Here is a 27,997-nt window from a genome sequence, read left to right on the forward strand (position 1 = left end):
GAGTCAGCACACATACTGCTGGGACCAGGACTCTTTTTTTTTTTTTTTTTTTTTTTTTTGAGACAGAGTCTTGCTCTATTGCTCAGGCTGGAATGCAATGGTGCAATCTCAGCTCACCGCACCCTCCACCACCCAGGTTCAAGCAATTCTCCTCCCTCAGCCTCCCAAGTAGCTAGGATGACAGGTGCATACCACCATGCCCAGCTAATTTTTATTTTTTTATTTTTTAGTAAAGACGGGGATTCACCATGTTCGCCAGGCAGGTCTTGAACTCCTGACCTCGTGATCCACCCACCTCAGCTTTCCAAAGTGCTGGGATTACAGGCATGAGCCACCGTCCCTGGCTGGGACCAGAACTCTTAATTCACTTTGGTCCAATTCTTTCTATGGGTGTAGTTGCCCTGTGGGTGATACAAGATAAAACAGTCCACAGTTTTGCCTGTCTTCTCTGTTCCCCTAAGGTCCCTCTCACTTCACCTTAAGATGTGACTGACCAGCACAGTTTCTCCTGAAGTGACAAGTTGAACTCCTCCTCCTACTGGCTAAACGTTGATGTCAGTAGAATCAAACCAAAAACAAGGTAGAGCATTTCACAGAGAAGTTATAGATTGAATAAGGCAGCAGAAACACATAGCATCCAGCCCCTGAACCCCAATTTTGCCAAGATACAGATACTTTAAATCTGTTTCTTTTCCAAGGGGCTAATGCTCAAAGTAGGAATAGTGACTGGGATATTCTAGTGGTTGGAATAATAATTTCTAGAAAAGGTTCATTGATGAGGTACCAAAACGGACATCATGCTGAAGAATTCTTTCACTGTGTGCTTCCCTGAATAGATAGGCCATCAAACAAGGCAGAAGCTACAAATAAATCTTATTTCTACTGAACTCATGAGGCTGTTCCTAGTGTCAGTTTTGAGTTCAAGTGAAGACTGAATGTCATCCAAAGGCTTTCCTTCCTTGACCATGTCCATGGATTCTCTTCTTGTCTAGATTCCCAAGCATGAAGATGCTAACTAAGCATTTCTCAGTGGGGAATGTGAACAGATATCTATTATTGTGGGTTCTCTGATGTTCCTAAAGGCTGAGTTCTAACTAAAGGGTTTCAATCTGTAGGTTTGATGGTTATGCTGGAAAAATGCTTGAAGTTGTTACTTTGTTCATTATAGAGTATGGTTTCCCTCCAGGAAGGCTTCTCTAAAATTGAGTAAGAGCTATTCTACAACAGAGACCCCTGTACACTTAAGGTATTTAAGGGATCTGTCCTCTCATGGCTTCTCAGGTGTTTAAAGAGACTACAACTCCAGCTGAAATTCATTCCACATTCTTTACATTGAAAAGGTTTCTCACCAGTATGGATTCTCTGATGTTGATTAAGATGTGACTTCAGAGTGAAGCCTCTGCCACATTCATTACATTGATGGGTCTTTGTGCTGGAATAGATTTTCTGATGTTGTTTGGTGTGGGAACACTGGCCAACATTTTCTCTACATATATCACATTTATAGGGCTTCTCTGCAGTATGAGTTCTATAATGCTGAATGAGGTCTGAACTGTAACCAAAGGCTTTTCCGCAGATATCACACTTATAAGGCTGCTCTTGTAACTCAATCTTCTTGTCTTCAATCACTGTCAAGTTCCAACTATATGCTTCCTCACAGATGCCACTTTTTTCATTTTTCTGACCCATGTGGAGCACCTGATGTTCAATCAGACTAACATACTGAAAAAAGATTTCTCCACATTCACGACACTGATGGGATTTCTCTCGGGAGTGGAGTCGCAGATGTCCAGCCAGGTGGGAACGCCTCCCAAAACCTTTCCCACATTCATTACACTTGAAGGGTCTCTCCCCACTGTGCACGCTCTGATGCTGAACAAGGTGGGACCTCACTCTGAAGGCTTTCCCACACAAAGGACAGGTGTAGGGCTTCTCACCTGTGTGGACGCGCTGATGCTGAGTTAGGTGCACGCGTTGGTTGTAGCTTTTCCCACATTCCTCACACCTGAATGGTTTCTCCCCAGTGTGTATTCTTTGATGTTGAATAAGATGTGCGCTCTGAATGAAGCTTTTCCCACACTCGTTACATTTATGTGGTCTCTCTCCAGTGGAGGATTTTTTGTGGACATATGAGACTTCACTGCAGTTCGTCCTCTTTGAAGAGGGTTGTCCTAGTATCTCTTTCATGGGAATTCCCTGCTTTCTATCCAGCTTGCCTTGGAGCTCACAGCATTCCCCAAAATCTTGATCTTGAGAAATGTTTCTTTGGGTTTTTCCCGACAGATCCATGTCTGCTTCTGAAAATTCTGAAATTTTCTTCTTAACACTTAATTTTGCATTCTTACTTCTTTTGTCACTGCCTAAAAAAAATAAAGAGCAAATGCAAGTGTCATCAGTTCTTTTTAGGTTCTTTTTTCACATTGAGTCTTGCTCTGTTGCCCAGGCTGGAGTGCAGTGGCAGGATCTCAGCTCACTGCAACCTCTGCCTCCTGGGTTCAAGCGATTCTCCTGCCTCAGCCCCCCTAGTAGCTGGGACTACAGGCATGCATGACCACACCCAGCTAATTTTTGTATGTTTAGCAGAGGTGGGGTTTCACCATATTGGCCAGGCTAGTCTCTAACTCCTGACCTTGGGTGATCCGGCCACCCTGGCCTCCCAAAGTGCTGGGATTACAGGTAGAAGCCACTGTGCCTGGCCCATTAGTTCTTTTATAAAGGAAAAATAAATTCAGAAAAAATGATCATCAGATGAAACTATGATGTAACAAGAGTAACAGAGGTGGATGCATGTGTGTATTTGATGCCAACAGGATGTAAACAACAAACTTTTGGAAATTTCCAATGAAAAGAGCAAGACACATCTACAGGATGGCAGAATATATCTGCAAACTATGCATCAGACAAAGGACCAATATCCAGAATCTACAAGTAACTCAAACAAATCAATGAGAAAAAACAAACCCCATCAAAGAGTAGACAAATGACATGAAGAGACATTTCTCAAAAGAATATATACAAATGACCAACAAACATATGAAAAAAAAAAATGTTCAAATCACTATTCATCAGGGAGGTGCAAATTAAAGCCACTATTAGATACTGCCTTACTCCTGGAAGAATGGCCATTATTAAGAAATCAAAAAACAATAGATGTTGGCATGGATGTGGTAAAAAGGGAATGCTTACATACTGCTGGTGGGAAGTAAATTAGTACAACTTCAATGGATAACAGTATCGAGATTTTAAAAACCAGAAGTAGATCTGCCATTTGATCCAGCAATTCCACTACTGAATATATCTACACAAAGGAAAAGAAGTCAATATACCAAAAAGACTGCAAGCATATGTCTATTGCAGCACAATTCACAACTGCAAAGATATGGAATCAATCTAAGTGCCCATTGACCAATCACTTGATAAAGAAAATGTAGCAGGCTGGGTGTGGTGACTCATACCTGTAATCCCAGCACTTTGGGAGGCCAAGGCAGGTGGATCACCTGAGGTCAGGAGTTTCAGACCAGCCTGACCAACATGGTGAAACCCCATCTCTACTAAAAATACAAAAATTAGACAGGCATGGTGGTAGGCACCTGTAGTCCCAGCTACTTGAGAAGGTGAGGCAAGAGAATCACTTGAAGTCAGGAGGTGGGGGTTACAGTGAGCCGAGATCATATGACTGCACTCCAGCCTGGGCGACAGAGCAAGACTTTGTCTCAAAAAAAAAAAAAAGAAAAAAGATGTGGTATATATGCCATGGAATACTACTCAGCCACAAAAAAAAAATTTAAATAATGTCTTCTGTTGCAACTTGGATAAAGCTGGAAGCCATTATTCTAAGTGAAGTAACTCAGAAACAGAAAACCAAAGACTGCATGTTCTCACTTATAAGTGGGAGCTAAGCTATGGGTACACAAAGGCATAGAGTGGTATAATGGACAATGGAGACTCAGAAAAGGAGATAGCAGGAGGGGGGTGATGAACAAAAAACTATACATTGAGTACAATATACACTACTTGAGTGATGAGTGCAGTAAAATCTCAGACTTCACCACTATACAATTCATCCATGTAACCAAAAGCACTTGTACCCCAAAAGCTATTGAAATTTTAAAAATAACATTTTTTAAAAAAAGGACAAGGCAAAAAAGAGGCTTATGGGCTGGGTACAGTGGCTGATACCTGTAATCCCAGCACTTTGGGAGGCCAAGGTGGGCAGATCACAAGATCAGGAGATCAAGACCATCCTGGCCAACATGGTGAAATCCCGACTCTACTAAAATACAAAAAATTAGCTGCGTGTAGTGACATAAGCATGTAGTCCCAGCTACTTGGGTGGCTGAGGCAGGAGAATTGCTTGAATCCATCTGGGAGGCAGAGGTTGCAGTGAGCCAAGATTGTGCCACTGCACGCCCAGCCTGGCGGGTGACAGAACAAGACTCTCTCTCAAAAAAAAAAAAAAAAAAAAAGCAGCGGGGAGGCTTAACTAGATGAGTGGTGAGAATGATTGAGGTTAGGCAATAATAGAGGTAAGTTTAAAATTTTTATTATATAGGAAGGAAACAAAGGAATTCTGAAAAGGAAGGGAAGATAGGAAATGTAGAGGGGCTCATGATTACACCAACATGAGTTAGGCCAACAGAATGAAGCAGAACAAATACACAACAGGGCTGGGCGTGGTTGCTCACCCCTGTAATCACAGCACTTCAGGAGGCTGAGGTGGGTGGATCACCTGAGGTCCGGAGTTCAAGACCAGCCTGGCCAATACAGTAAAAACCTGTCTCTACTAAAAATACAAAAATATTAGCTGGGCATGGTGTCAGGCACCTGTAATCCCAGCTACTTGGGAGGCTAAGGTAGAAGAATCGCCTAAACCCAGGAAGTGGAGGCTGCAGTGAGCTGAGATTGGTGCCACTGCACTCCAGCCTACATGACAGAATGAGACTCCATCTCAAAAAAAAAAAAAAAAAAAGCACAACAACTGGATGGTAAGAACTGACAAAAATTGAAAGAATGGGAGCAAAGGATGATGAAGAGGGTATGGAGTCAGGGGATGTCTGACTAGGAGCCAGGAGAAAAGGCAAAATGAGCCGACAAGAAGCACTGTCAAGAGGGTGGCTGATACAGCAATCACTGCCCTCGTCACCCTTAGCCAAGACTCTAGCCTCAGTTTTCCTCCCCCCGGCACGTTATGCTTCTCCTTCAGGACTGCTCATCACCTTTATTATCTGCGACCCACAACAGACTGTCAGCTCCATGAGGGCATGGACTGTATCTCTGTTCTGTTCACTATGGATCCTATGCAACTAGCAACACAGACTCTCAATAATATGGCTGGATGTGCAAAACAAGTATTCCCCCTTTAATCCAGAAAAATGAGGAAGGGCTGGGCATGATGGCTCACACCTATAACCCTAGCACTCGGGGAGGCCCAAGCAAGAGGATCGCTTAAGTCTATACGTTCAAGACCACCCTAGGCAACATAGCCCGACCCCATCTCTACAAAAAATACAAAAATTAGCTGGCTGCGGTGGTGCGCGCTTGTAGGCCCAGCTATGCAGGAAGCTGAGATGGGAGGATTAGTTCAGCCCAGGAAATGGAGGCTACAGCGAGCTGAGATCCCACTACTTCACCTCAGTCTCTGTGACAGAGAGAGACCCTGTCTCAAAACAACCCCAAAAAACAAAAAACCAGAAAATGGGGGAGACAGTTGAGTATTCACTGGGAAACTAGCTATAGAAACAATTGCAAGGAAGGTATAAAAGAAAAGATAACCATTTTAAAGCAATTGCTTTTCAAATCCAAAGCACTACTGGTGGATTTCCCAAATGAGGCAGTCATCAAGTAGAATGGGAAAACACTAGCTGCGAGGATAGCTCAGCTCAACCCAGAACCTTAAAGACACTTTAGTGATTTCTATGCCATGGTGGAAGATACAGCGCGGCTGTAAATAATCAAAGCAGATTTTTTAAAAAAGCACCAGTAGCGGTGGCTCACACCTGTAATCCCAGCACTTTGGGAGGCTGAGGCAGGCAGATCACGAGGTCAGGCAGATCACGAGGTCAGAAGATCGAGACCATCCTGGCTAACGTGGTGAAACCCCATCTCTAATAAAAATACGAAAAAATTAGCCAGGCATGGTGGTGTGCACCTGTAGTCCCAGCTACTCAGGAGGCTGAGGCAGGAGAATCACTTGAACCTAGGAGGCGGAGGTTGCAGTAAGCCAAGATCATGCCACTGTGCTCCAGCCTGGGAGACAGAGAGAGACTCCATTTCAAAAAAAAAATGGGCCAGGCACAGTGGCTCACACCTGTAATCCCAGCACTTTGGGAGACCGAGGTAGGCGAAACACAAGGTCAGGAGTTCATAGACCAGTGTGGCTAAGATGGTGAAACCCCGTCTCTACTAAAAATACAAAAATTAGCCAGGCGTGGTGGTGGGCACCTGTAATCCTGGCTACTCAGGAGGCAGAGGTTGCGATGAACTGAGATCACGCCACTGCCCTCCAGCCTGGACAACGGAGCGAGACTCTGTCTCAAAAAATAAGAACCAAATCATCTATAACCTTTGCCTCTTCCTACCCCTCCCAGTATCATCTGTCCTGTTGTGCATTCCTAATAAAACACCTTTTGCTTTTTGCCTCCATTTGTCCCCCATATATAAACTCCTCACACATACATCTCTGGGATTTCTCCCTGAAGTGGCGTTTCAGGTGTTCAATCAGATGCGAATGGCGACCGAAGTTCTTCCCGCACTCATTGCAGCCATAGGGCCTCTCTCCGCTGTGGACACTGTGGTGCTGAACCAGGTGGGAACTCACCCGGAAAGCCTTTCCGCACACCTGACATTTGTAGGGTTTCTCTCCCGTGTGGACACGCTGGTGCTGGGTGAGGTGCACACGCTGATTGTAGCTCTTTCCACATTCTCCACACTTAAATGGTTTTTCTCCAGTGTGGATGCGCCGATGCTGAATAAAATTTGAGGCTTGGAGGAAGAATTTGCCACAATCGCTGCATCTGTGGCCTCTCTCACCATGTGTGCTTTGTTTACGGCTGACGTCTGTGATTGCGCTCAGATCCCTTTTTTGGGAAAGATTCTGCCTCGATTTCCCCACGGTGGGGTTGACCTGCCATCTTTGTACCATGCCCTTAAGGTCACTGACTTCTGCCAAGTCTGGACCCTGGGGAACGCTCCTTTCGGTGTGTTCCAGGGCCACCCAGTGTGATTCGGTGTCATCAGAAACCTGCTTCACCATGAGGTCCATATTGTCCCTGGACTCATAATCTGAAATAACAGAGGGAGAATTAAAAATATGAGCTCTTCCCTGAATTGGAAGAAATAAAATAAGAGGATAATGAAGTGAAACTCACGTGCTAGGGACGCATGATTTTGTAAAGTTACCTTTACAGTACTGGGATAGGATGAAAAATATTCAAGCAGAAAAGTAAGGGAGGTTAGGGAAAGAAGAGCTGGCAAAAAAAGTTCACAGGAAGGAGACTGGAAAGCAGTCATTCCACCGAGTGAAGAGGGTCTCCTTTTGGTATGGCATTTATAAATACCTGTATCACATTCAGTGTTCTGTGTGTGTGTGTGTGTGTGTGTGTGTGTGTGTGTGTGTGTGTTTGTGTGTGTGAGACAGGGTCTCACTCTGTCACCCAGGCTGGAGTGCAGTGGAAAAATCATGGCTGACTGCATCCTCAACCTCTTGTGCTCAAGCGATCCTCCCACCTCAGCCTCCCAAGTAGCTAGGACTACAGGTCCACATCACCATGCCCAGCTAATTTTTGTATTTTTTATAGAGATGAGGGTCTCACTATGTTGCCCATGATGGTCTCAAACTCCAGAGCTCAAGTGATCCTACCACCTCAGCCTCCCAAAGTGCTGGGATTACAGACATGAGCCAATGCAATCGGGTGACATTCTTAATAAAATTTGCTATCAGGTTATACAGCTAACCCCATCTTCACCTTCCTCTTCATCTGAATTCATAGCCTAGAGAAGAAAGGTAATCTTTCTAGGTTTCTCAATGGCCAAAGGATTTGGTATGAATTAATCTAAAGGAATATAGACATTCTTTCTATATCCAGAGAAGATCCTACTACTTCTAAGAGCTAGATTAACATTCAGCAGTCACTGAGAAACATGGATGTTTAAGTGGCTATGATTAGTTCCCTTGTGTAACTGTATCAGCAAGATACTTTACTCAAAACACTGATGTTTAATATGGTTTGCAGAGACAAATCTTCAGTAGTTAACAAAAAATAGAGTATTGGCCAGGGAGGTGGCTCACGCATGTAATCCCAGCAGTTTGGGAAGCCAAGGCGAGCAGTTCACTTGAGGCCAGGAGTTCAAGACCAGCCTCACCAACACAGCGAAACCCTCTTACTAAAAATACAAAAATTGGTATTCTAGTTTTTGTGCTAAAAAATACAAAAATTATCAGCTAAGTGAGGCGGCTCACGCCTGTAATCCCAGTACTGTGGGAGGCCAAGGCTGGCAGATCACTTGAGCCCAGGAGTTTGAAACTAGCCTGGCCAACATGGTGAAAACCTCTCTCTAATAAAAATACAAAAAAAGTTAGTTGGGAGTTGTGGCACATGCCTGTAATCCCAGCTACTCAGGAGGCTGAGGCAGGAGAATCACCTGAACCCAGGAGGTAGAGGTTGCAGTGAGCCAAGATTGCGCCACTGCAATCAAATCTGGGCGACAGAGAGAGACTCTGTCTCAAAAAAAAAAACAAACAAACAAACAGGGAGTAACATGACCTATTAAGAATTTCCTAAGACGTTTTTGTGAGAAGAGTTTTCAGTATTACACAACATTAAGAGCTAAACATTTGCCTACTGCTATGAGTCCAGCAATATGCAAGTACTTTACAATTTTATGGCATATTTAATCTTTACAATGACCCTTTAAGGGAGCTACCATTATCCTTTTTTGTTATAGCCAGAAGTATAATTCCTAAACCATGAAGACAATTTTAATGTTAATTTGCCATATAGCTCCTTTTACTTACCTTCCTAAAAAGGCACTTAAACAGTAAAAAAAAGCATATAAAAAAAAAACTATCACAAAACTAGACTTGTTATGTTTTTTCTTCCCTCATTTAACTATGCAGCTAATCCCAGCTACCACAGTATTTTTTCCTCTCTCTCTTTTAGTCACATCTACTGTTCTCACACATTTATTCTTTTTTTCTTTTTTTTTTTGAGACTGGATCTTACTCTGTCACCCAGGCTGCAGAATAACAGCACAATCATAGCTCACTGCTACCTCTAACTCCCCGGCTGAAGCGATCCCTCACCTCAGCCTCCCAAGTAGCCAGGACTACAGGCACACACCACCACGCCTGGCTAATTTTTGTGTATTTTGTAGTGACAGGGTTTGTCTCACTATGTTGCCCAGGCTGGTCTCGAACTCCTGGCCTCAAGTGATCCTCCTTTCTTGGCCTCCCAAAGTGCTGAGAATACAGGAATGAGTTCCTGCACTCAGCCTGACAGCCTACTCATTTCATTCTCCCCTTGTCTCTCAATGGAGAGATGTCTCCCGAGCCAAGGTCAGTCCTTCCTCCTTCCTGTACCCTGGATCTCACCATACTTTCCTGCTTTCCAGGGATCCCCCCTACATTAGCCATCTGCTCCTCCTTTTTCCTTTTTTTTTTTTTTTTTAGCTAGGATCTCACACTGTTGCCCAGGCTGGAGTGCAGTGACGTGATCTTGGCTCACTGAAACCTCCGCCTCCTGGATTCAAGCAATTCTTCTGCCTCAGCTGCTAAGTAGCTGGGAATACAGGTGCCTGCCACCATGCCTGGATAATTCTTGTATTTTTAGTAGAAATAGAGTTTTGCCATGTTGGCCAGGATAGTCTTAAACTCCTGGCCTCAAGTGATCTGCCCACCTCAGCCTCCCAAAGGGCTAGGATTACAGGCATGAGATATCATGCCCAGTCTATTATCTGCTCCTCCTTTTTTTTTTTTTTTTGTTCCTCCTTGCCTTCATATTCTACTCTACTAGCTCTTCTCCAGTAGCATTTAAATATGCAGAAAATTTCTCCCATTAAAAAAACACATGGGCTAGGCATGGTGGCTCATGCCTGTAATCCCAGCACTTTGGGAGGCCAAGGTAGGCAGATCACCTGAGGTTAGGAGTTCAAGACCAGCCTCACCAACACAGAGAAACCCCATCTCTACTAAAAATACAAAACTAGCTGGGCACAGTAGCACATGCCTATCCCAGCTACTAGGGAGGCTGAGGCAAGAGAATCACTTGAACCCAGGAGGTTGAGGTAAGATGAGATCTTGTCATTGCACTCCAGCCTGGGCAACAAGAAGGAAACTCCGTCTCAAAAAAAAAAAAAATACAAAAATTAGCCGGACTTGTTGGGGGGGCACCTGTAATCCCAGCTACTAGGGAGGCTGAGGCATGAGAATAGCTTGAACCTGGGAGGCAGATGTTGCAGTAAGCCGAGATTGCACCACTGCACTCCAGCCTGGGCAACAGAGCAAGACTCCATCTAAAAAAAAAAAAAACACAAAAAAAGGAACCAAAAACAATCCATCTACCCAATCCATTATTCTTTCAGTGACCAGGCCTCTCTTCCCTTTTAGAGACAAAGTCCTTACATTCATCAGAGGAATTATGTTTCAAATTCCTCTCCTTTGTAATCTTCAAAAAAACTGTCTCCTGTTACCCAACACCCTGCCGCTCCACAGAAACTGCTGCCTCCAAGACTCATTTATTTATGTTGTAAAAATCTCACTTCCAGATCTGATGGGTACTTTCTTTAATTCTGACCTTCGGTGATGCTGATATTAATAGAAATCTGCAGATGTGAAAATAATCTAAATGGCCTTCCAAGAGAAGTGAAGGAGGCAGAAACCACAGGGCACGTTCTTAATGTAGAAGAGTGTACTGATGGGATAAATACAGATGTTGTAATGAAGAGACAGAGAATGAGAAAAACATTGAAAGTACACATTTCAAACTGCTTAGAAACTGCTATAGAAAAGAACTATGCCAAGAATCTCAAACTCCTAAATCCATTAGGAACCTATAAACTGAAAAAGACAAAGCAAGAGTAGCAGGCTCAAATTAAACAAACGAGCTGTTGGAAATTAATTTAAAAAGAAGAGAGTTTTTTTTTTTGTTTTTTTTTTGTTTTTTTTTTTTTGAGACGGAGTTTCGCTGTTGTTACCCAGGCTGGAGTGCAATGGCGCGATCTGGGCTCACCGCAACCTCCGCCTCCTGGATTCAAGCAATTCTCCTGCCTCAGCCTCCCAAGTAGCTGGGACTACAGGCATGCACCACCATGCCCAGCTAATTTTTGTATTTTTAGTAGAGACGGGGTTTCACCTTGTTGACCAGGATGGTCTGGATCTCTTGACCTCGTGATCCACCCGCCTCGGCCTCCCAAAGTGCTGGGATTATAGGCGTGAGCCACTGCACCCGGCAAGAAGAGAGTTTTTAAAATTTGTATTAAATGTAACATTTATACTATATGAGTAATTCACTGAGCTAAAAGGCTCCATGAAAAATCAATAATTGGCCGGGCGCGGTGGCTCAAGCCTGTAATCCCAGCACTTTGGGAGGCCGAGGCGGGTGGATCACGAGGTCAAGAGATCAAGACCATCCTGGTCAACATGGTGAAACCTCGTCTCTACTAATACAAAAAAATTAGCTGGGCATGGTGGCGCGTGCCTGTAATCCCAGCTACTCAGGAGGCTGAGGCAGAAGAATTGCCTGAACCCAGGAGGCGGAGGTTGCGGTGAGCCGAGATCGCGCCATTGCACTCCAGCCTGGGTAACAAGAGCGAAACTCCGTCTCAAAAAAAAAAAAAGAAAAATCAATAATTATTGATCTCATCAATAATTTTAAAGCATAAATTTGATTTTTTTCCACAAAAATAAAAAAATCAAAATAAAAAGACTACCACTAAGATCCCAATAGATTAATGAACAGAGGCACGCACAAATAAATTTTAAAAAGGAAATAAATATCAATAGTAATTAGAAATGAAAAATTTAAAAGAGCAGGAGTCAGCTCTATACTTGTTAAATAAAAGCCTGTTAGTGAACTAAAATGCTTAAACAATGTAAACTAACATAATGCTTTTCAAAAGAAATTTTGCATTGTGTACGTTTGCATATGAAGACTTCCAGTATGACTGATAAAGTGTTTCTTCTAAAAGAATTTACTAAAAACAGGCTAATAGCTATAATCTCCAAAATGTTTACAGGAGTCCTGAGAAATGTATAACTGCTCCAGGGAGCACAATGAAATATTAGCTTCCAGGATTATAACTTAGTTAGAAATAGGGCCACAAAATTCAAGAAGCAAAAAGACATGTGAAATGCAGGTGCCAAGGCGAACCTCATAAAATAGGTATCAGTGACTTAAGAATGGTAATGAAGGCCCCCTAAATAGCTGGGATTACAGGTGCCCCAAAACGCCCAGGTGATTTCTGTATTTTTAGTAGAGACGGCCAGGCTGGTTGTGAACTCCAGACCTTATGTGATCCACCCGCCTCAGCCTCCCAAAGTGCTGGGATTACAGACATGAGCAACCACACCTGGCAAAATTACCCCATTTATTAAACAGTATAGTAACTACCAAAAATTTGTTAAAGTCCAAAGGCCTTAAGTGATTCTCCCACCTCAGCCTCCCAAAGTGCGAGGATTATAGGTGTGAGCTACCTCACCTGGCAAAATTATCCAATCCATTAAATAGTATAGTAACTACCAAAAATTTGTTAAAGTCCAAACCTGTTAGTTTTAAGCTCACTCTTTTTATTTTATTCTTAAATATTTTAAAAAGAGACAGGATCTTGCTATGTTGCCTAGGCTGGTCTTAAACTCCTGGGTTCAAACAATCCTCCTACCTTAGCCTCCCAAAGTGCTAGGATTACAGGCATGAGCCACCACACCTGGCCCACTCTTCTTGTAAAGCAGTAAAAAGTCAGCATTTGCTGGATTGCAAAAACAATCCCCAAGTACTATCACTGTTTAATCATACTCTTATTAAGATGAAAATAATGAGAATAAGCTGAATAAAGAAAAAAAAAGTGAAGGTTTATTCTTTTATATAAAAAAAAGCAAAGTCATAGCACATAAAACATAAATGCTTTCATAGGATGTGCTAGAAATACTCTTTACAAGATAACAAAATAAAGATGTCCTAATCCATACAGATGAAATAATTCTTACCCATGGAAGTAATACTCCCATAGTTCTCCTTCCTGTCATCCCTATAAAGGGACTTCTGGGACTGGTCCAAATGTCCCCATTCCTCCAGGATGAAGGATACAGCCACATCAGCGACCTCTTCAATTTTCACCAACTTCTGAAACAGGAGATCTCTACTAAATTCCCATTCCCTATGTCCAAATTTGGAGTGAGGGGAAGAACTGGGCTCATGAAGAAAAGAAATGGGGAGGAACTGTGCCTCAAAGAGGGCAGGAAAGGACTGGGCAGAAAGGAAAAAGGCCAAAGGAATTAAGGCACCAACCCAAGATGGGCCTGGTCACTGGTTAAAGAAACAGAACTCCTGGTGAAGGTTCAGGATGGGTCCTCTCTGAGGGCAAAGGGGTGCCAGCTCACCTGGGACCCAGTTGAGAGAAGTGAAGTTGTCAGCTCCTGGCTGTCCTTCAGGGGAAGGGAAGGAACTTGGAGAACAGGAAGGGCTGAGGGAGGAGAAAAAGAGGTTTAAGTGAGAATGTCTTTGTGCCTGGTTCTCATTGCCATCACATTCCTCTTTTGCTCAGGAATCTATAACAGCCCCTACTGCATCAAGGCCAAATTCTTCTGCCTAGCTGTCAAGACCCTCTAATTTCTGGATCCTCTCACACTCTGTTATTCCTCCTTTCCTCCAGACTTTCTACTTTGGTCAGATTAATCCCTGCTTGCCATTCCCCTATAAAGGATGCATTCTATGGCCAGGCATGTTGGCTCACGATTGTAATACCAACACTTTGGGAGGTGGAGGCAGGCAGATCACTTGAGGCTAGGAGTTCAAGACCAGCCTGCCCAACATGGTGAAACCCCATCTCTACTAAAAATGCAAAACTTAGCCGGGAATGGTGGCAGGGGCCTGTAGACCCAGCTACTCAGGGTGCTGAGGGAGGAGAATTGCTTGAACCTGGGAGGCAGAAGTTGCAGTGAGCCGAGATCACACCACTGCACCCCAGCCTGGGCAACAAAGTAAGACTCTGTCTCAAAAAAAAAAAAAAAAAAAAAAAAAAAGGGATGCATTCTGCTTTGCCAAGATCAAACGTTATTATCTCAAAGAACCACCAAAGTCCCACATCTTCCATGAAACTGAAGCATTCCTAACAGCACAGGGATGCTCGAGCTTTAATGTACAAATAAATCACCTATATCACCCAGGGGATCTTGGTACTTGCAGATTCTGACTCAAAAGGCCTGGGGTAAGGCCTGATAGTTTGCAAATCTTTTTTTATTTTATTTTTATTTTGAGACAGAGTCTTGCTCTGCTGCCCAGGCTGGAGTGCAGTGGCACTATCTTAGCTCACTGCAACCTTTGCCTCCAGATTCAAGCAATTCTCCTACCTAAGCCTCCTGAATAGCTGAGATTACACCACCATACCCTGCTAATCGTAGTTTTAGCAGAGACGGGGTTTCACCATGTTAGCCAGGCTGTTCTCAAACCTTGGTGATCCGCCTGCCTCAGCCTCCCAAAGTGCTGGGATTAAAGGCATGAGCCACCGCACCAGCCACTAGTTTGCATTTCTAATAAGCTCCCAGGTGATGCTGGTGCTACTGCTCCCTGGACCACTCTTGGATTACCATGGCCTCAGAAATCCCTTCCAAAATTTCCATGGTTACTTTCTATTCAGTCAGGAAGTGTGTGTTAAATCTAGTCGCTATCTAAACAGACAGAACAATTCTTACCTTGGGAAATTACTGTCTAATGCAAGCTTGTCCAACCTGAGGCCCAGGATAGCTTTGAATGCAGCCCAATACAAATCTGTAAACTAACTTTTTTTTTGTTTTTTTGTGAGACAAGGTCTCACTCTGTCGCCCAGGCTGGAGTGCAGTGGTGCGATCTCAGCTCACTACAATCTCCGCCTCCCGGGTTCAAGTGATTCTCCTGCCTCAGCCTCCAAAGTAGCTATGATTATAGGAGCCCACCATGACACCCAGCTAATTTTCTTTTGTTTTGTGTTTTTAAGATGGAGTCTCGCTCTGTCTCCTAGGCTGGTGTACAGTGGTACAATCTTGGCTCACTGCAACCTCCACCTTCTGGTTTACTGCAACCTCCACCTTCTGGTTCAAGCCATTCTCTGGCCTCAGTCTCCTGGGAAACTGGGACTACAGAGGAGCACCACCCCGCCTGGCTAATTTTTTTTTTTTTTTTAGATAAAGTCATGCTCTTTCTCCCAGGCCGTAGTGCAGTGGTGCAATCTTGACGCACTACAACCTCCACCTCCCAGGTTTAAGTGATTCGCCTGCCTCCACCTCCAGAGTAGCTGAGATTACAGGCACGTGCCACCATGCCTGGCTAATTTTTGGATTTTTAGTAGAGATAGGTTTTTGCCACATTGGCCAGGTTGGTCTCGAACTCCCAGCCTTAAGTCATCCACCTGGTTCGGCTTCCCAAAGTGCTAGGATTACACGCGTGAGCCACCACACACAGGGCACAAATCAGTAAACTTTCTTAAAACATTAGGAGACTTTTTTTGCAATTTTTTTTTAAGCTTATTAGCTATGGTTAGCATTAGTGTATTTTATGTGTGGCCCAAGACAATTCTTCTTCCAACGTGGCCCAGGGAAGCCAAAAGATTGGATGCCCCTGGCCTAATGGGAAGGGCAGATAGGTAAGCCTTACAGCACAGCGTGGAGAGTGCCATGATCAAAGTTCACCCGGCCGGGTGCAGTGGCTCATGCCTGTAATCCCAGCACTTTGGGAGGCTGAGGTGAGTGGATCACGAGGTCAAGAGCTCGAGACCATCCTGGCCAACATGGTAAAACCCTGTCTCTACTAAAAATACAAAAATTAGCTGGGTGTGGTGGCGTGCCTATAGTCCCAGCTACTCAGGAGGCTGAGGCAGGAGAATTGCTTGAACCTCGGAGGCCGGGGTTGCAGTGAGCTGAGATCACCCCACTGACTTCAGCCTGGCAAATGAGCGAGACTCTGTCTCAAAAAAAAAACAAAACAGTTTACCCAAGTTCCCGCGGGACCACAGAGGCAGGAGCACTTACAGAGTAGAAGGGAGAGGCCAGAGTAGTAGCAAAGCCTTTCCCCAGAAAGTGACTCTGGGCAGTGGGAATGGAGATCAGGGAGATGGGGTGCTTTCCCTACAGCAGGAATAGCACGCACAACATCTGGACGGTCTCACCTCGGAAGCTAGGGACCATCTGACCCCATGAGGTCACCTCTGCTTGCTCTTTGTCTAAGATCCATAGCACGTCTGGATCTCACCGTCCATGTGTGTGCCCTGACTTGCACAGACCTGCCTGGGATTAAGCTGTAACCCAACAGTTGAGATCATGTTAGGATTTAGATCTGGAGTCCTGGAGATCTCGGGGCATCCGTGGCTTGCTGATTTCCAATGACTAGGAAATAAGGAGCAATCACACAAAAAGGACAGGACAATGGTTAGAGATGAAAGCGAAAAGCAGAGAAAGGAGTTGAAACCGGGAGTGGCTAAAGACTGAAAACAGACAAGGATGAAAGTGGTGAATAAGGTCTACGTCTGAAAAGAAAAAAAAATAAAAGAGAACAAGAAAAAGAAAAATACACGTCCGAGTGTGTAAACAAATAAAAATAAATAAAAAAGAGAACAAGAAAAAGGTCTACATCTGAATGAAGACTAATTTTGCTAAAATAAACCAGCTAGGGTCTGGTGAACAGGGCAGAGAGGATAAGAAGCACCTAGAAACAGAGGACAAATGAAGCCTGGTGGAGAGAAACCCTGAAAGTGGACGGAACCCAAGTAACTCAAGGAGGGAGCGGTCTGTGCCTGAAATAAGCTGGTGCTAAAGCAAAGACGAGGTGTGGCCAAGAATAGTGGTACATGCCTGTAATCCCAGCTACTCAGGAGGCTGAGGCAGGAGAATCGCTTGAACCTGGGAGGCAGAGGTTGCAGTGAGCCAAGATCACACCATTGCACCTGAGCCTGGACAACAGAGTGAGACCCTGTCTCAAAAATGAAGCAAAGACGACATGGCTCAGAAGAGGGAAGGAGGATAGATTTAGTCAGGCTGCTTGGGTTCAAATCCCAGCTCTGTTATTCCATAGCTTTGTGACTTTGGACAAATCAACTTAACCTCTTGATGCCTCAGCTTAATTTCTTTTTTTTGAGACAGAGTCTTGCTCTGTCACACAGACTGGAGTGCAGTAGCATGATCTCCAGTCATTGCAACCTCCGTCTCCTGCCTCAGTCTCCCGAGGAGCTAGGACTACAGGTACCCAATACCAAGCCCAACTAATTTTTTTCTATTTTTAGTAGAGATGGGGTTTCACCATGTTGGCCAGGCTGGTCTCGAACTCTTGACCTCAGGTGATCTACCCACCTTGGCTTCTCAAAGTGCTGGGACTATAGGCGTGAGCCACCGTACCCGGCCCTGAGCTTAATTTCTTACAGAAGAATAACAGAAACAGCTATTCCACTGAGTTACTGTAAGGATTACCTGTTGGTATACCCAGGCGTGTTGTACACAATCCTAGTTGTTTCCGTTTCTTTTCTCAGCAGTTTTAAATTTCATTTTTAATTCTTTTTTTAATAGAGACAGGATCTCGCTCTGTCACCCAGGCTGGACTGCAGTGGCACAGTCACAGCTCACTGCAGCCTTGAACTCCTGGGCTCAAACAATCTCCCACCTCAGCCTCTGCTATAGCTGGGACCACAGGCGTGCACCACCACACCTGGCTAATTTTTGTTTTTTTTTGTTTGTTTGTTTTTGGAGATGGAGTTTCGCTGTTGTGGCCCAGGCTGGAGTGCTGTGGCGTGATCTCAGCTCACTACAACCTCCGCCTCCCAGGTTCAAGTGATTCTCCTGCCTCAGCCTCCCAAGTAGCTGGGATTACAAGCACCCGCCACCATGCCTGGCTAATTTTATTTTTAGTAGAGATGGGTTTTGCCCTGTTGCTCAGGCTGGCCTCGAACTCCTGACCTCAGGTGATCGGCCCACCTCAGCCTCCCAAAGTCCTAGGATTACAGGCGTAAGCCACCACACCCGGCCAATTTTTGTATTTTTTGTAGAGGCAAGTTTTTGCCATGTTGCCCAGGCTGGTCTCAAACTCCTGGGATCCAGAGATCCACCTGCCTTGGCCTCCCAAAGTGCCAGGATTATAGGCATAAAGCTACTTTTTTTCCTACCAAAAAGAAGATCACTAACACCTGTGTTTAGCTTTCACTGAACACAGTTGAGAATTCCAAATTTTTCATTTGCTGCCCCTATTGACAAAGAGAGGAAAATCTGCAAAGGATGACTATTATCAGGCAATTCAAGAGACGACAAAGAAAGACAGCAGTCCTCTCTAATGAGAACAATGAAATTGAAAGTATAGAGATTCTAGAATAAATTTCAAATGATAACATCCTAGATAAATTTTCTTAAACTTAAGAATCAATGATGAACAGTATATTTCTAATTTCAAAAAGGAAAATGGCATTCTCATGAGTCATTCAACAAGGACTTCATCACATAGTATTTTACAATAAGATCCTGGACCATCGCATTTTGTTAGAAAGACTAAATTTGCTAAAAGCATTGTGTGACCATATTTATCTTTTTTTTTTTTTGAGTTAAGGTCTCACTCTGTCACCCAAGCTGGAGTACAGTGGCACAATCTCAGCTCACTGCAACCTCCACTTCCTGGGTTCAAGCGATTCTCATGCCTAAGCCTCCCAAGTAAACAGGATTACAGGCACGTGCCACCACACCCTGCTAATTTTTGTATTTTTAGTAGAGACAGCATTTCACCCTATGGCCAGGCTGGTCTCAAACTCATGATCTCAAGTGATCAACCCGCCCTGCCCTCCCAAAATGCTGGTATTACAGGCATGAGCCACTGCACCTGGCCTCTTTCATCTTTTACAATGTTCGTACATAAAAATGTACTTGATATATTAAAGTTTCTAAAAAGCTATTTTTCACTATCCTTTGATTCATCTATAAATTATTCATAAAATGACTCTTAAAATAGAAAAAAATGAGAAAGATCTACTGGCCCTCACAGGGTCAATAGTGAGATCTATTTTTCCTGGTACACAGAGGGTTAAATGAGTTCATTCAAGGAAAATGCTTAGAACAGTTCCAGCACAGAGTACTAGCTATGGAAGCCATATTGCTGCTGTTGCTGCTGTTATTTTTATCACAGTGAAAGGAAAGCTGGAAATGATTAGGGCAGGGACACATGTCAAGGGAAAGACCTGACCAACAAGGAGAGCCTAGAAGTCTGGAATTAAAACCAAGAAAATACAGTCCCTTATCCACAGTCTCTTATCCACAATGCTGAAATACGAAAGCTTAAATACCAAAGATGTTTTTTTCTTTTCATTAAACTTAGGCGTTGAAGTAATTTGACAGCAAAATTTGACCTGATGTAAAGGTATTTAAAGTCTATGTAATCAACTTACTGTAAAATGCACACATTTCACTGCAGAAATCTTAGGGTGTGTGATTATGGGATTGCTAGTGTGATGTCTGATATATTGACCCTGCTGCTAGTGTGATATGTGGTATATGAATCATATTACCCAAAAAAATAAAAACTAAAATAAATAAATAAATCATATTACCTTACTAAATCTGCAAAATGCTGAATTCTAAAATATATCTGATACCAAGGGTTTCTGATTAGAGACTGTGGATTTGTGAACACGTCGTAATATAATATACAGCTGTTCCTTTTTTCTAACTTGATGTGTATCTAAGCCTGATTCATAAAACTGAGGAAGGGAGGGAGAAGGAGAAAATAAATGTTTTAAAGGTCATTGTGAAAAGCTACTTCAAATTAGATTTCAATGTGAGTAAATGAGGAGCCAGAAATGAATGCAATTGGGAACTGGGGAGTTTTTTGGTTTTTTTTTAACATAAGCATTAAAACAAGAAAATCTATGAGGGAGACTGAGCGTGGTGGCTCACACCTCTAATGCCAGCACTTTGGGAGGCTGAGGTGGGCGGATCACTGGAGGCCAGGAGTTAAAGATCATCCTGGCTAACATGGTGAAACCCATTCTCTTTTTTTTTTTTTTTTCCCAACAGTCCTCTAAGTCTTAACTCAGGTGAAACCCATTCTCTACTAAAAATACAAAAATTAGCTGGGTAAGGTGGCAGGCACCTGTAGTTCCGGCTACTCAGGAGGCTGAGCTGGGAGAGGTAGGAGAATTGCTTGAATCCAGGAGGCAGAGGCTGCAGTGAGCCAAGATTACACCACTGCCCTCCATCCTGGGCAACAGAGTGAGACTCTGTCTCAAAAATAAAAGAAAAGGTAGGCACAGTGGCTCCCGTCAAAATCCTGGCACTTTGGGAGGCCAAAATCCCAGCACTTTGGGAGATACTTTTGTAATCCCAGCACTTTGGGAGGCCAACACAGGTGGATCACAAGGTCAGGAGTTAGAGACCAGCCTGACCAACATGGTGAAACCCCGTCTCTACTAGAAATACAAAAATTAGGTGAGGCTCGGTGGCTCATGCCTGTAATTCCAACACTTTAGGAGGCTAAGGTGGATGGATCACAAGGTCAGGAGTTCAAGACCAGCCTGGCCAAGATGGTGAAACCCCATCTCTACTAAAAATACAAAGTAGTTAGCCAGGCATGGTGGTGGGCGCCTGTAATCCCAGCTACTCAGGAAGCTGAGGCAGAGAATTGCTTGAATCTGGGAAGCAGAGGTCGCAGTGAGCCGAGACCACGCCACTGTACTCCAGCCTGGGCAACAGAGTGAGACTCTGTCTCAAAAAACAAACAAACAAACAAACAAACAAACAAAAAAAACCTAGCCAGGCATGGTTGCGCACACCTGTAATCCCAGCTACTCAGGAGGCTGAGGCAAGAGAATCACTTGAACCTGGGAGACAGAAGTTGCAGTAAGCCAAGATCATGTCACTGCACTCTAGGCTGGGCAACACAGTGAGACTTCATCTCAAAAAAAAATTAAATAAATAAATGAAAATCCATGAGGGAGAAGCAAAAATTTGTGATACTTTTGTAAAAGACTGTAGATCTTTTAACAGTCCCTGTACCCGGAGCTGTCATCATTTGCATTGTAGCTTTTCAATGATACTGTGATGTAATTTCTAGCCATCCTAGGAATGGCTTTCATTGAACACCAGGAACTCAACTCCAGGTCCCCAGCCTTTCCCTACCTCTAGACCCTGCAGGTTGTAGAGAGGCTGCTCAGCCTAGAGTCTCTAGCAGATGGTGCCTGCCACATAGCCAACCACCCACTCTCGAGCCATATCTGTTCCACTGAATCGCTTAGCCTCACCATTTTCCTCCAGGAGATGAGGCTTCTGTGGTTCTTGCTCAGGCTGGGTGTCCACAGTCAAGGGCTGGTGACTAAAGGACTCCTGCACTGCTCCAGGTGGTGCCATCTTCTGAGGAAGCACATCAGGGCAGGCAACAATCTAACAACCACAACCACAACTGATCAGCACAGTTACAGAGACAGCCATGAAAGAAACCAGTAGAGTCACAGTGGACTTTCATTCATCCCTTTGCCAAATATTTAATGCGCATCTACAATGAGCCAGGCACCGATTATGCAGTTATTTAATAAACATCGTTTACTTCTAGTTAGAGAAGACGTTCATCAAACACATCAAAACACAAATAAATACATAATTACAAACTGGGCTATATGTTGGAATGGAAAAGAAACTGATTCCATGAGACAGAACAGAGGAAACCTGTTTTAGACTGGGAGGCCAGGGAAGGCTTTCCTGAGGAAGTGTCCTTAAGTAAACACTGAAAGGGTGAGAAGAAGCCAGCTAGAAAAAACACAGAAGTGACCCAGGCAGAGAGAACATTCAAAAACTCTCTCAGGGCCAGGTGGGGGTGGCTCATACCTATAATCTCAACACTTTGGGAGGCTGAAGCGAGAGGATTGCTTGAGCCCACGAGTTCAAGACAAGCCTGAGCAACACAGTGAGACCCATTTCTACAAAAAATTAAAAATTAGCCAGGCATGGTGGCATGCCTCTGTGGTCCCTGCTACTCAGGAGGCTGAAGCAGGAGGAGGTTCAAGGCTCAAGTGAGCCCAGGAGGTCAAGGCTGCAGTGAGTTATGATCACACTACTGCACTCTAGCCTGGGCAACAGGGCAAGACCCTGCCCAAAGAAAGAAAGAAAAGAAAGAAAAGGGCTGGCTGGTCTCGGTGGCTCACACCTGTAATTCAAGCACTTTGGAGGCCAAGGTGGGCGGATCACCTTAGGTCGGTTCAAGACCAGCCTGACCAACATGGTGAAACCTCATCTTAAAAAAAGAAAAAAGAAATAAAAAAAAAAAAGAAAAGGGCCAATGTGGTGGCTCATGCTTGTAATCCCAGCATTTTGGAAGGCTGAAGCGGGTGGATCACGAGGTCAGGAGTTCAAGACCAGCCTGGCCAAGATGGTCAAAACAGCATCTCTACTAAAAATACAAAAATTAGCTGGGTGTGGTGGCAGGCGCCTGTAATCCCAGCTACCTGGGAGGCTGAGGCAGGAGAATCACTTGAACCCAGGCGGCAGAGATTGCAGTGAGCCGAGATTGCGCCACTGCACTCCAGTCAAAAAACAAAAAAAGAAAGAAAAAGAAGAAAAGAAAAGAAAGAAAGAAAACAAAATTCTCAGGCAGAAAGAGGATGTCTGGTATAGTCAGGAAGCCATAAGGCGGCCAGTGTGTGAAGAGGAATGGGTGGTGAGAAGGCAGATTGGAATGGTCATCACAGTACTCAGGAAGTCACACTGGACAGACCAACACCAAGACTGAAGCAAGCTCATGCCCTGCGTGCTACGGTCCTCCACCTTTCCGTTCTTGGCTCTTGCTCAGACCTAGGAACACACAATTACTCTGCCACAACCACTCTCTAGAACCTGCCTATTCTGGCAGGAACTAGCTCACTACTAACATATTGGAATGTAGTGAGTTCCTATCTTCTTTTCTCCCTCCCTTAGGTTTCAAAGCACTTTTTTTTTTTTTAATCCTCCTGCTACTGGCAAAATGTGGTGAAGCAGTTCCATTAAGAGATGGCTGCAGGCCGGGCATGGTGGCTCATGCCTGTAATCCCAACACTTTGGGAGGCAGAAGCGGGAGGATGACTTGAGCTGAGGAGTTCAAGACCAGCCTGGGCAACATGGTGAGACCATACCTCTACTAAAAATACAAAAATTAGCCAAGCCTGGTGGTGTACATCTATAGTCCCAGCTACTAAGGAGGCTGGGGTGGGAGGATCACTTGACCCTGGGAGGCAGAAGTTGCAGTGAGCTGAGATTGCACCACTGCACTCCAGCCTGGATGACAGAGCAAGATTCTGTCTCAAATAAATACATAAATACATAAAAATAAAAAATAAACAAACTCCATTAACCATAAAATAAAATACTTAACTGACTGTATAAAAATTTTAAACACTGGCTGGACATAGTGGTTCACACCTATAATCCCAGCACTTTGGGAGGCCAACACAGGAGGATCCTTTGAGCCCAGGAGTTCCAAACCAGCCTAGGCAACTTGGCAAGACCTCATCTACAAAAAAAAATTTTGGGGGCCGGGCGCGGTGGTTCACGCTTGTAATCCTAACACTCTGGGAGGCCGAGGCAAATGGATCATGAGGTCAGTAGTTTGAGACCAGCCTGGCCAATATGGCAAAACCCCATCTCTACTAAAAATACAAAAAGTAGCTGGGCGTGGTGGCAGGTGCCTGTAGTCCCAGCTACTCAGGAGGCTGAGGCAGGGGAATCACTTGAACCCAGGAGGCAGAGGTTGCAGTGAGCAGGGATTGCACCACTGCAGTCTAGCCTGGGTGACAGAGCAAGACTCAGTCTCAAAAAAAAAAAAAATTTAATTAGCTGTATGTGGTGGCAAGTGCCTATAGTCCTAGCTACTCAACAGGATCACTTGAGGCCAGGAGTTCAAGGCTTCAGTGAGCTATGAGTGTGCCACTGCACTCCAGCCTTGCCAACGGCCAGCCTGGACAACTGAGCAAGACCCTACCTCTAAAAAAAGAAAACATGAGGCCGGGCGTGGTGGCTCACACCTGTAATCCAAGCACTTTGGAGGCCAAGGCGGGCGGATCACCTGAGGTCGGGAGTTCAAGACCAGCCTGACCAACATGGTGAAACCCTGTTTAAAAAAAAAAAAAAGAAAAGAAAACATGAAAAACAAAAATCTCCACAAGCAAAGACAAACAACAAACTGGAAAAGTAACGCTTACAACTCATTGAGTTGTCTGTCATGAGTTGTACAATTTTTACTTATTGTTTATTGTTTATTTAATGCTTGTTTCTACTAAGTAAAAAAATATAGATAAGGAACATAAACAGATAATTCACCAAAATAGGGTACACAAATAACCCTTAAAAATATATGCTGTGGTCAAAAGAAATTCCAATTGAAATTTCACAGAAATGGCCGGGCGCAGTTGCTCACGCCTGTAATCCCAGCACTTTGGGAGGCTGAGGCGAGAAGATCACCTGAGGTCAGGAGTTCAAGATCACCCTGGCCAACATGGTGAAACCCCATCTTTACTAAAAATACAAAAGTTAGCTGGGCTGTAGTGGCACATGCCTGTAATTGCAGCTACCCGGGAGGCTGAGGCAGAGAATCATTTCAGCCTGGAAGGTGGAAAGTGTAGTGAACTGAGATCGTGCCATTGCACTATAGTCTGGGCAACAGAGTAAGACCTTGTCTCAAAAAAAAAAAGAAAGAAATTTCACAGGAATAAAATATTGCATCTTTTTTTGTTTGTTTGTAACGTAGTCTCTCTCTGTCACCCAGGCTGCAGAGTAGTGGCGTGATCTCGGCTAACAGCAACCTCCACCTCCCAAACTCAAATGATTCTGCTGCCTCAGTCTCCTGAGTAGCTGGGAATACAGGCGTGTGCCACCATGCTCTGCTAATTTTTTGTATTTTTAGGAGAGATGGGGTTTCACCATGTTAGCCAAGATGGTCTTGGCCTCCCAAAGTACTCGTATTACAGGCGTGAGCCACTGCACTGGCTTAAAATATTGCATCTTATGTACTGGCAATCATCACAAATTTTGATAACATTGTGCTATCAGGCTATGGCCAAAAAATTTCTCTCATATACTGTTGGTGGTACTCTAAATTATTATAATCTCTATGAGGGAACCAACTTGTCAATAGCTATCAAAATTACAAATGTACTTCTAAGCCAACAATTTTGAATTTCAAGCATTCCTTCTACAATTAATTTTATATACTTATATTTTTTCAATTTAATTTTTTTTTAATTTTACTTTTTTTTGAAACAGGGGGTCCCTCTGTCACACAAGCTGGAATGCAGTGGCAAAATCACAGCTCACTGCAGCCTCAAACTCCCAGGGTAAAGGGATCCTCCTGCCTCAGCCTTCTGAGTAGCTGGAAGTATAAGTGCATGCCACCATACCCAGCTAATTTTTTGTTTGTTTTTTCCAGTAGAGATGAGATCGCGCTATGTTGCCCAAGCTTGTGGAACTCCTGATTTTGTTTTGTTGTTGTTGTTGTTGTTGTTTTCCACCCAAATTTCATCTTGAAAGAACTCCTGGTCTTAAGTGATCCTCCCACCTCAGCTTCCCAAAGTGCTGGGATTTACAAGGGTTAGCCACCATGCGCAGCCCATATATCTATATACACACATACATATGTATATTGTATACATACATACATATACGCACACCTATGAGATATTCATTGGCCAGGCGCGGTGGCTCACACCTGTAGACCCAACACTTTGGGAGGCTGAGGCGGGCAGATCACAAGGTCAGGAGATCGAGACCATCCTGGCCAACATAGTAAAATCCGTCTCTACTAAAATACAAAAAACTGGGTGGGTGTGGTGGTGCGTGCCTATAGTCCCAGCTGCTTGGGAGGCTGAGGCAGGGGAGTCGCTTGAACCTGGGAGGTGGAGACTGAAGTGAACCAAGATCATACCACTGCACTCCAGCCTAGTGACAGAATAAAACTATGTCTCAAAAATAAAATAACACAAATTTAGAAACAATCTCAAGGAACAATTTAAATGGAACAACTCAAACTCTTCCATAGAAGTAAACATACAATGCAGTTTCAAAGAGTGAGACAGCTGTAGTGGCAGTGGCATGGAAGAAACCAAGATATAAGAAAAAAAGAGGCAGAAGTCCACAGTGACTTAAAAGACATTTGCGTTTTTCCAAAGTATGAGACATATATATGCTTATACATACAGAATATCGTATAGCTCTGTAAGAATACACAGGTGAGAACTAGGTAGTTGAGAAGTTGGGGATGGGAAGAAAACTTACTTTTCATTACAACCTTATGTACCTCTTTGAATTTTGTATTATGTCACTCAAAACATAAATACAGTAATTTTAAAAATAAATAAAATCGCAGATTGTCTTCTACAGGTTAACACACTGGATATTGCTTCTCTTTGCTGGAGTGGCAGGAAGTCACAGGGTACCTAATCCCAGGAGAACAAAAGAATATGAATGAAGCACCAGAGGGCTAAGAATCTCACCCCTGCTCAGCAGATCCTTCACTCCTCTCCTTCATTGCTCATAGAGCTTCTCTTTGACTCACCTGCTGTCTGCGTTCCTCAAGTTCTCGCTGTATATTTTCTACCACGGCTACTGCCTCTTCTCCGCTTTCAGGGTGATGTTCTCTCACCCAGGGCTGGAACTCTTCAGGCAGGATAGTCAGGAACTGCTCCAGCACCAGCAGCTCCAGGATCTGCTCCTTAGTGTGTAGCTCGGGCCTCAGCCACTCACAGCAGAGAACCCGGAGTTGGCTGAGAGCCTCCCGGGGTCCTGAAGCCTCATGGTACTGGAAGTGCCGGAAGCGCTGGTAAAAAGTCTCAAACGTTGGCGGATTGTACTCCTGCATCCAGGTGCAGTCTTCTTCTTCCACCTTCACTATGAGAAGGTCTTCCTGCTCCTGGGAAGTCTCAGCTGGGGGATCTAAGTCTATAACTTCCCGGGATTCGGTCATTATCATTCCAACTCAGAGAGAAGTCTCTAGAGGCTGGCTGTGTTACACTGAACCAATTGGTTTTCTGCTCTTTAAGATCTTCTGAAGGACACTCTCAGTAGCATACAACCTACTGATGTATTGGGAATTATTATTAGCAAAGACAGATGGCAAAGAGGTCATCTATACTAAAGATGACCACTCAACAAAGTAATTTACTTAAAAATAGGGACTACAAGGTAGCCATCACTTCACCCACAAAATGATGAGTAATAGGGAATATCCCCCAACATTTTAAAAACGTAAAAGAGAGCCATACAAATCTAACATCAGGCCCAACCTAAAACAGTTTTAGAGTGAAGAACTTTACATTTCATATAAATAACGGGACAAGACTAACTAGTCCAGACGCAACCGCTCCTTCTCTCTACCATAAGACAAACTTAAGTCGCAGTAGGGGTGAAAATCATAATAATGGTCAAAACGGGGCCTGTCCTCTAAGCTGCAAGAGCTTGACAGGCCAACGGGAGACTCTATTGGTCCCAAGATAAGCAGCGTCTATAAGGTACAGATCTGGACCTGGATTCCTCAGAATGGCCCCTGACCAGATACAGAGACTGTGGCCTCGTCAAGGTTAGGGACAGAACCCCTGTCCAGACACAAAGCCCCTGCCACCTCCCCTCAAGGCCCCACTCTCGGGGAGCTCTCCTGGAACATCAAGCTCCCCGCAGCTGAGGCTGGGAAGATGCGGTTCTTCCTACGGAGAGAAACCGAAGCCGACACTTCCCAAGACTTCTTCGCCGGAAGTAAGCAAGTCCAATCTTCCCCAGTGCAACGGGGTTAAACCCCACCCCCCCCAGCACTTCCGCGTCCTCTCTAGGAATCCCGGA

The 27,997-nt window shown here is 44.2% G+C and overlaps 1 protein-coding gene across 5 annotated transcripts; it reads right to left on the reverse strand.

Moving 5' to 3' along the window:
* Positions 1-584: 584 nt before the first annotated feature.
* Positions 585-27,985, reverse strand: ZKSCAN5 (zinc finger with KRAB and SCAN domains 5). Of its 5 annotated transcripts, none has more exons than XM_012455530.3 (6): positions 26,721-27,985; positions 21,448-21,586; positions 13,592-13,674; positions 13,199-13,331; positions 6,676-7,281; positions 585-2,360 (listed from the first exon to the last, which is right to left on the reverse strand). In XM_012455530.3, exons 1-6 carry the CDS (start codon positions 27,132-27,134, stop codon positions 1,219-1,221), a joined length of 2,517 nt encoding a protein of 838 aa, XP_012310953.1. In that variant the 5' UTR covers positions 27,135-27,985; the 3' UTR covers positions 585-1,218. The 5 variants fall into 5 exon arrangements, with proteins under 5 accessions (XP_012310953.1, XP_012310952.1, XP_064232488.1 ...); XM_012455529.2 differs by having other exon boundaries at positions 13,199-13,334; XM_064376418.1 differs by having other exon boundaries at positions 13,199-13,334; positions 21,448-26,601; positions 26,721-26,799.
* Positions 27,986-27,997: the final 12 nt, after the last annotated feature.

This window comes from Aotus nancymaae, unplaced genomic scaffold, assembly GCF_030222135.1.
Source record: "Aotus nancymaae isolate 86718 unplaced genomic scaffold, 86718_ANA_hifiasm-v0.15.2.pri h1tg000015l_0, whole genome shotgun sequence".
In the NCBI taxonomy this organism is placed as follows: domain Eukaryota; kingdom Metazoa; phylum Chordata; class Mammalia; order Primates; family Aotidae; genus Aotus; species Aotus nancymaae.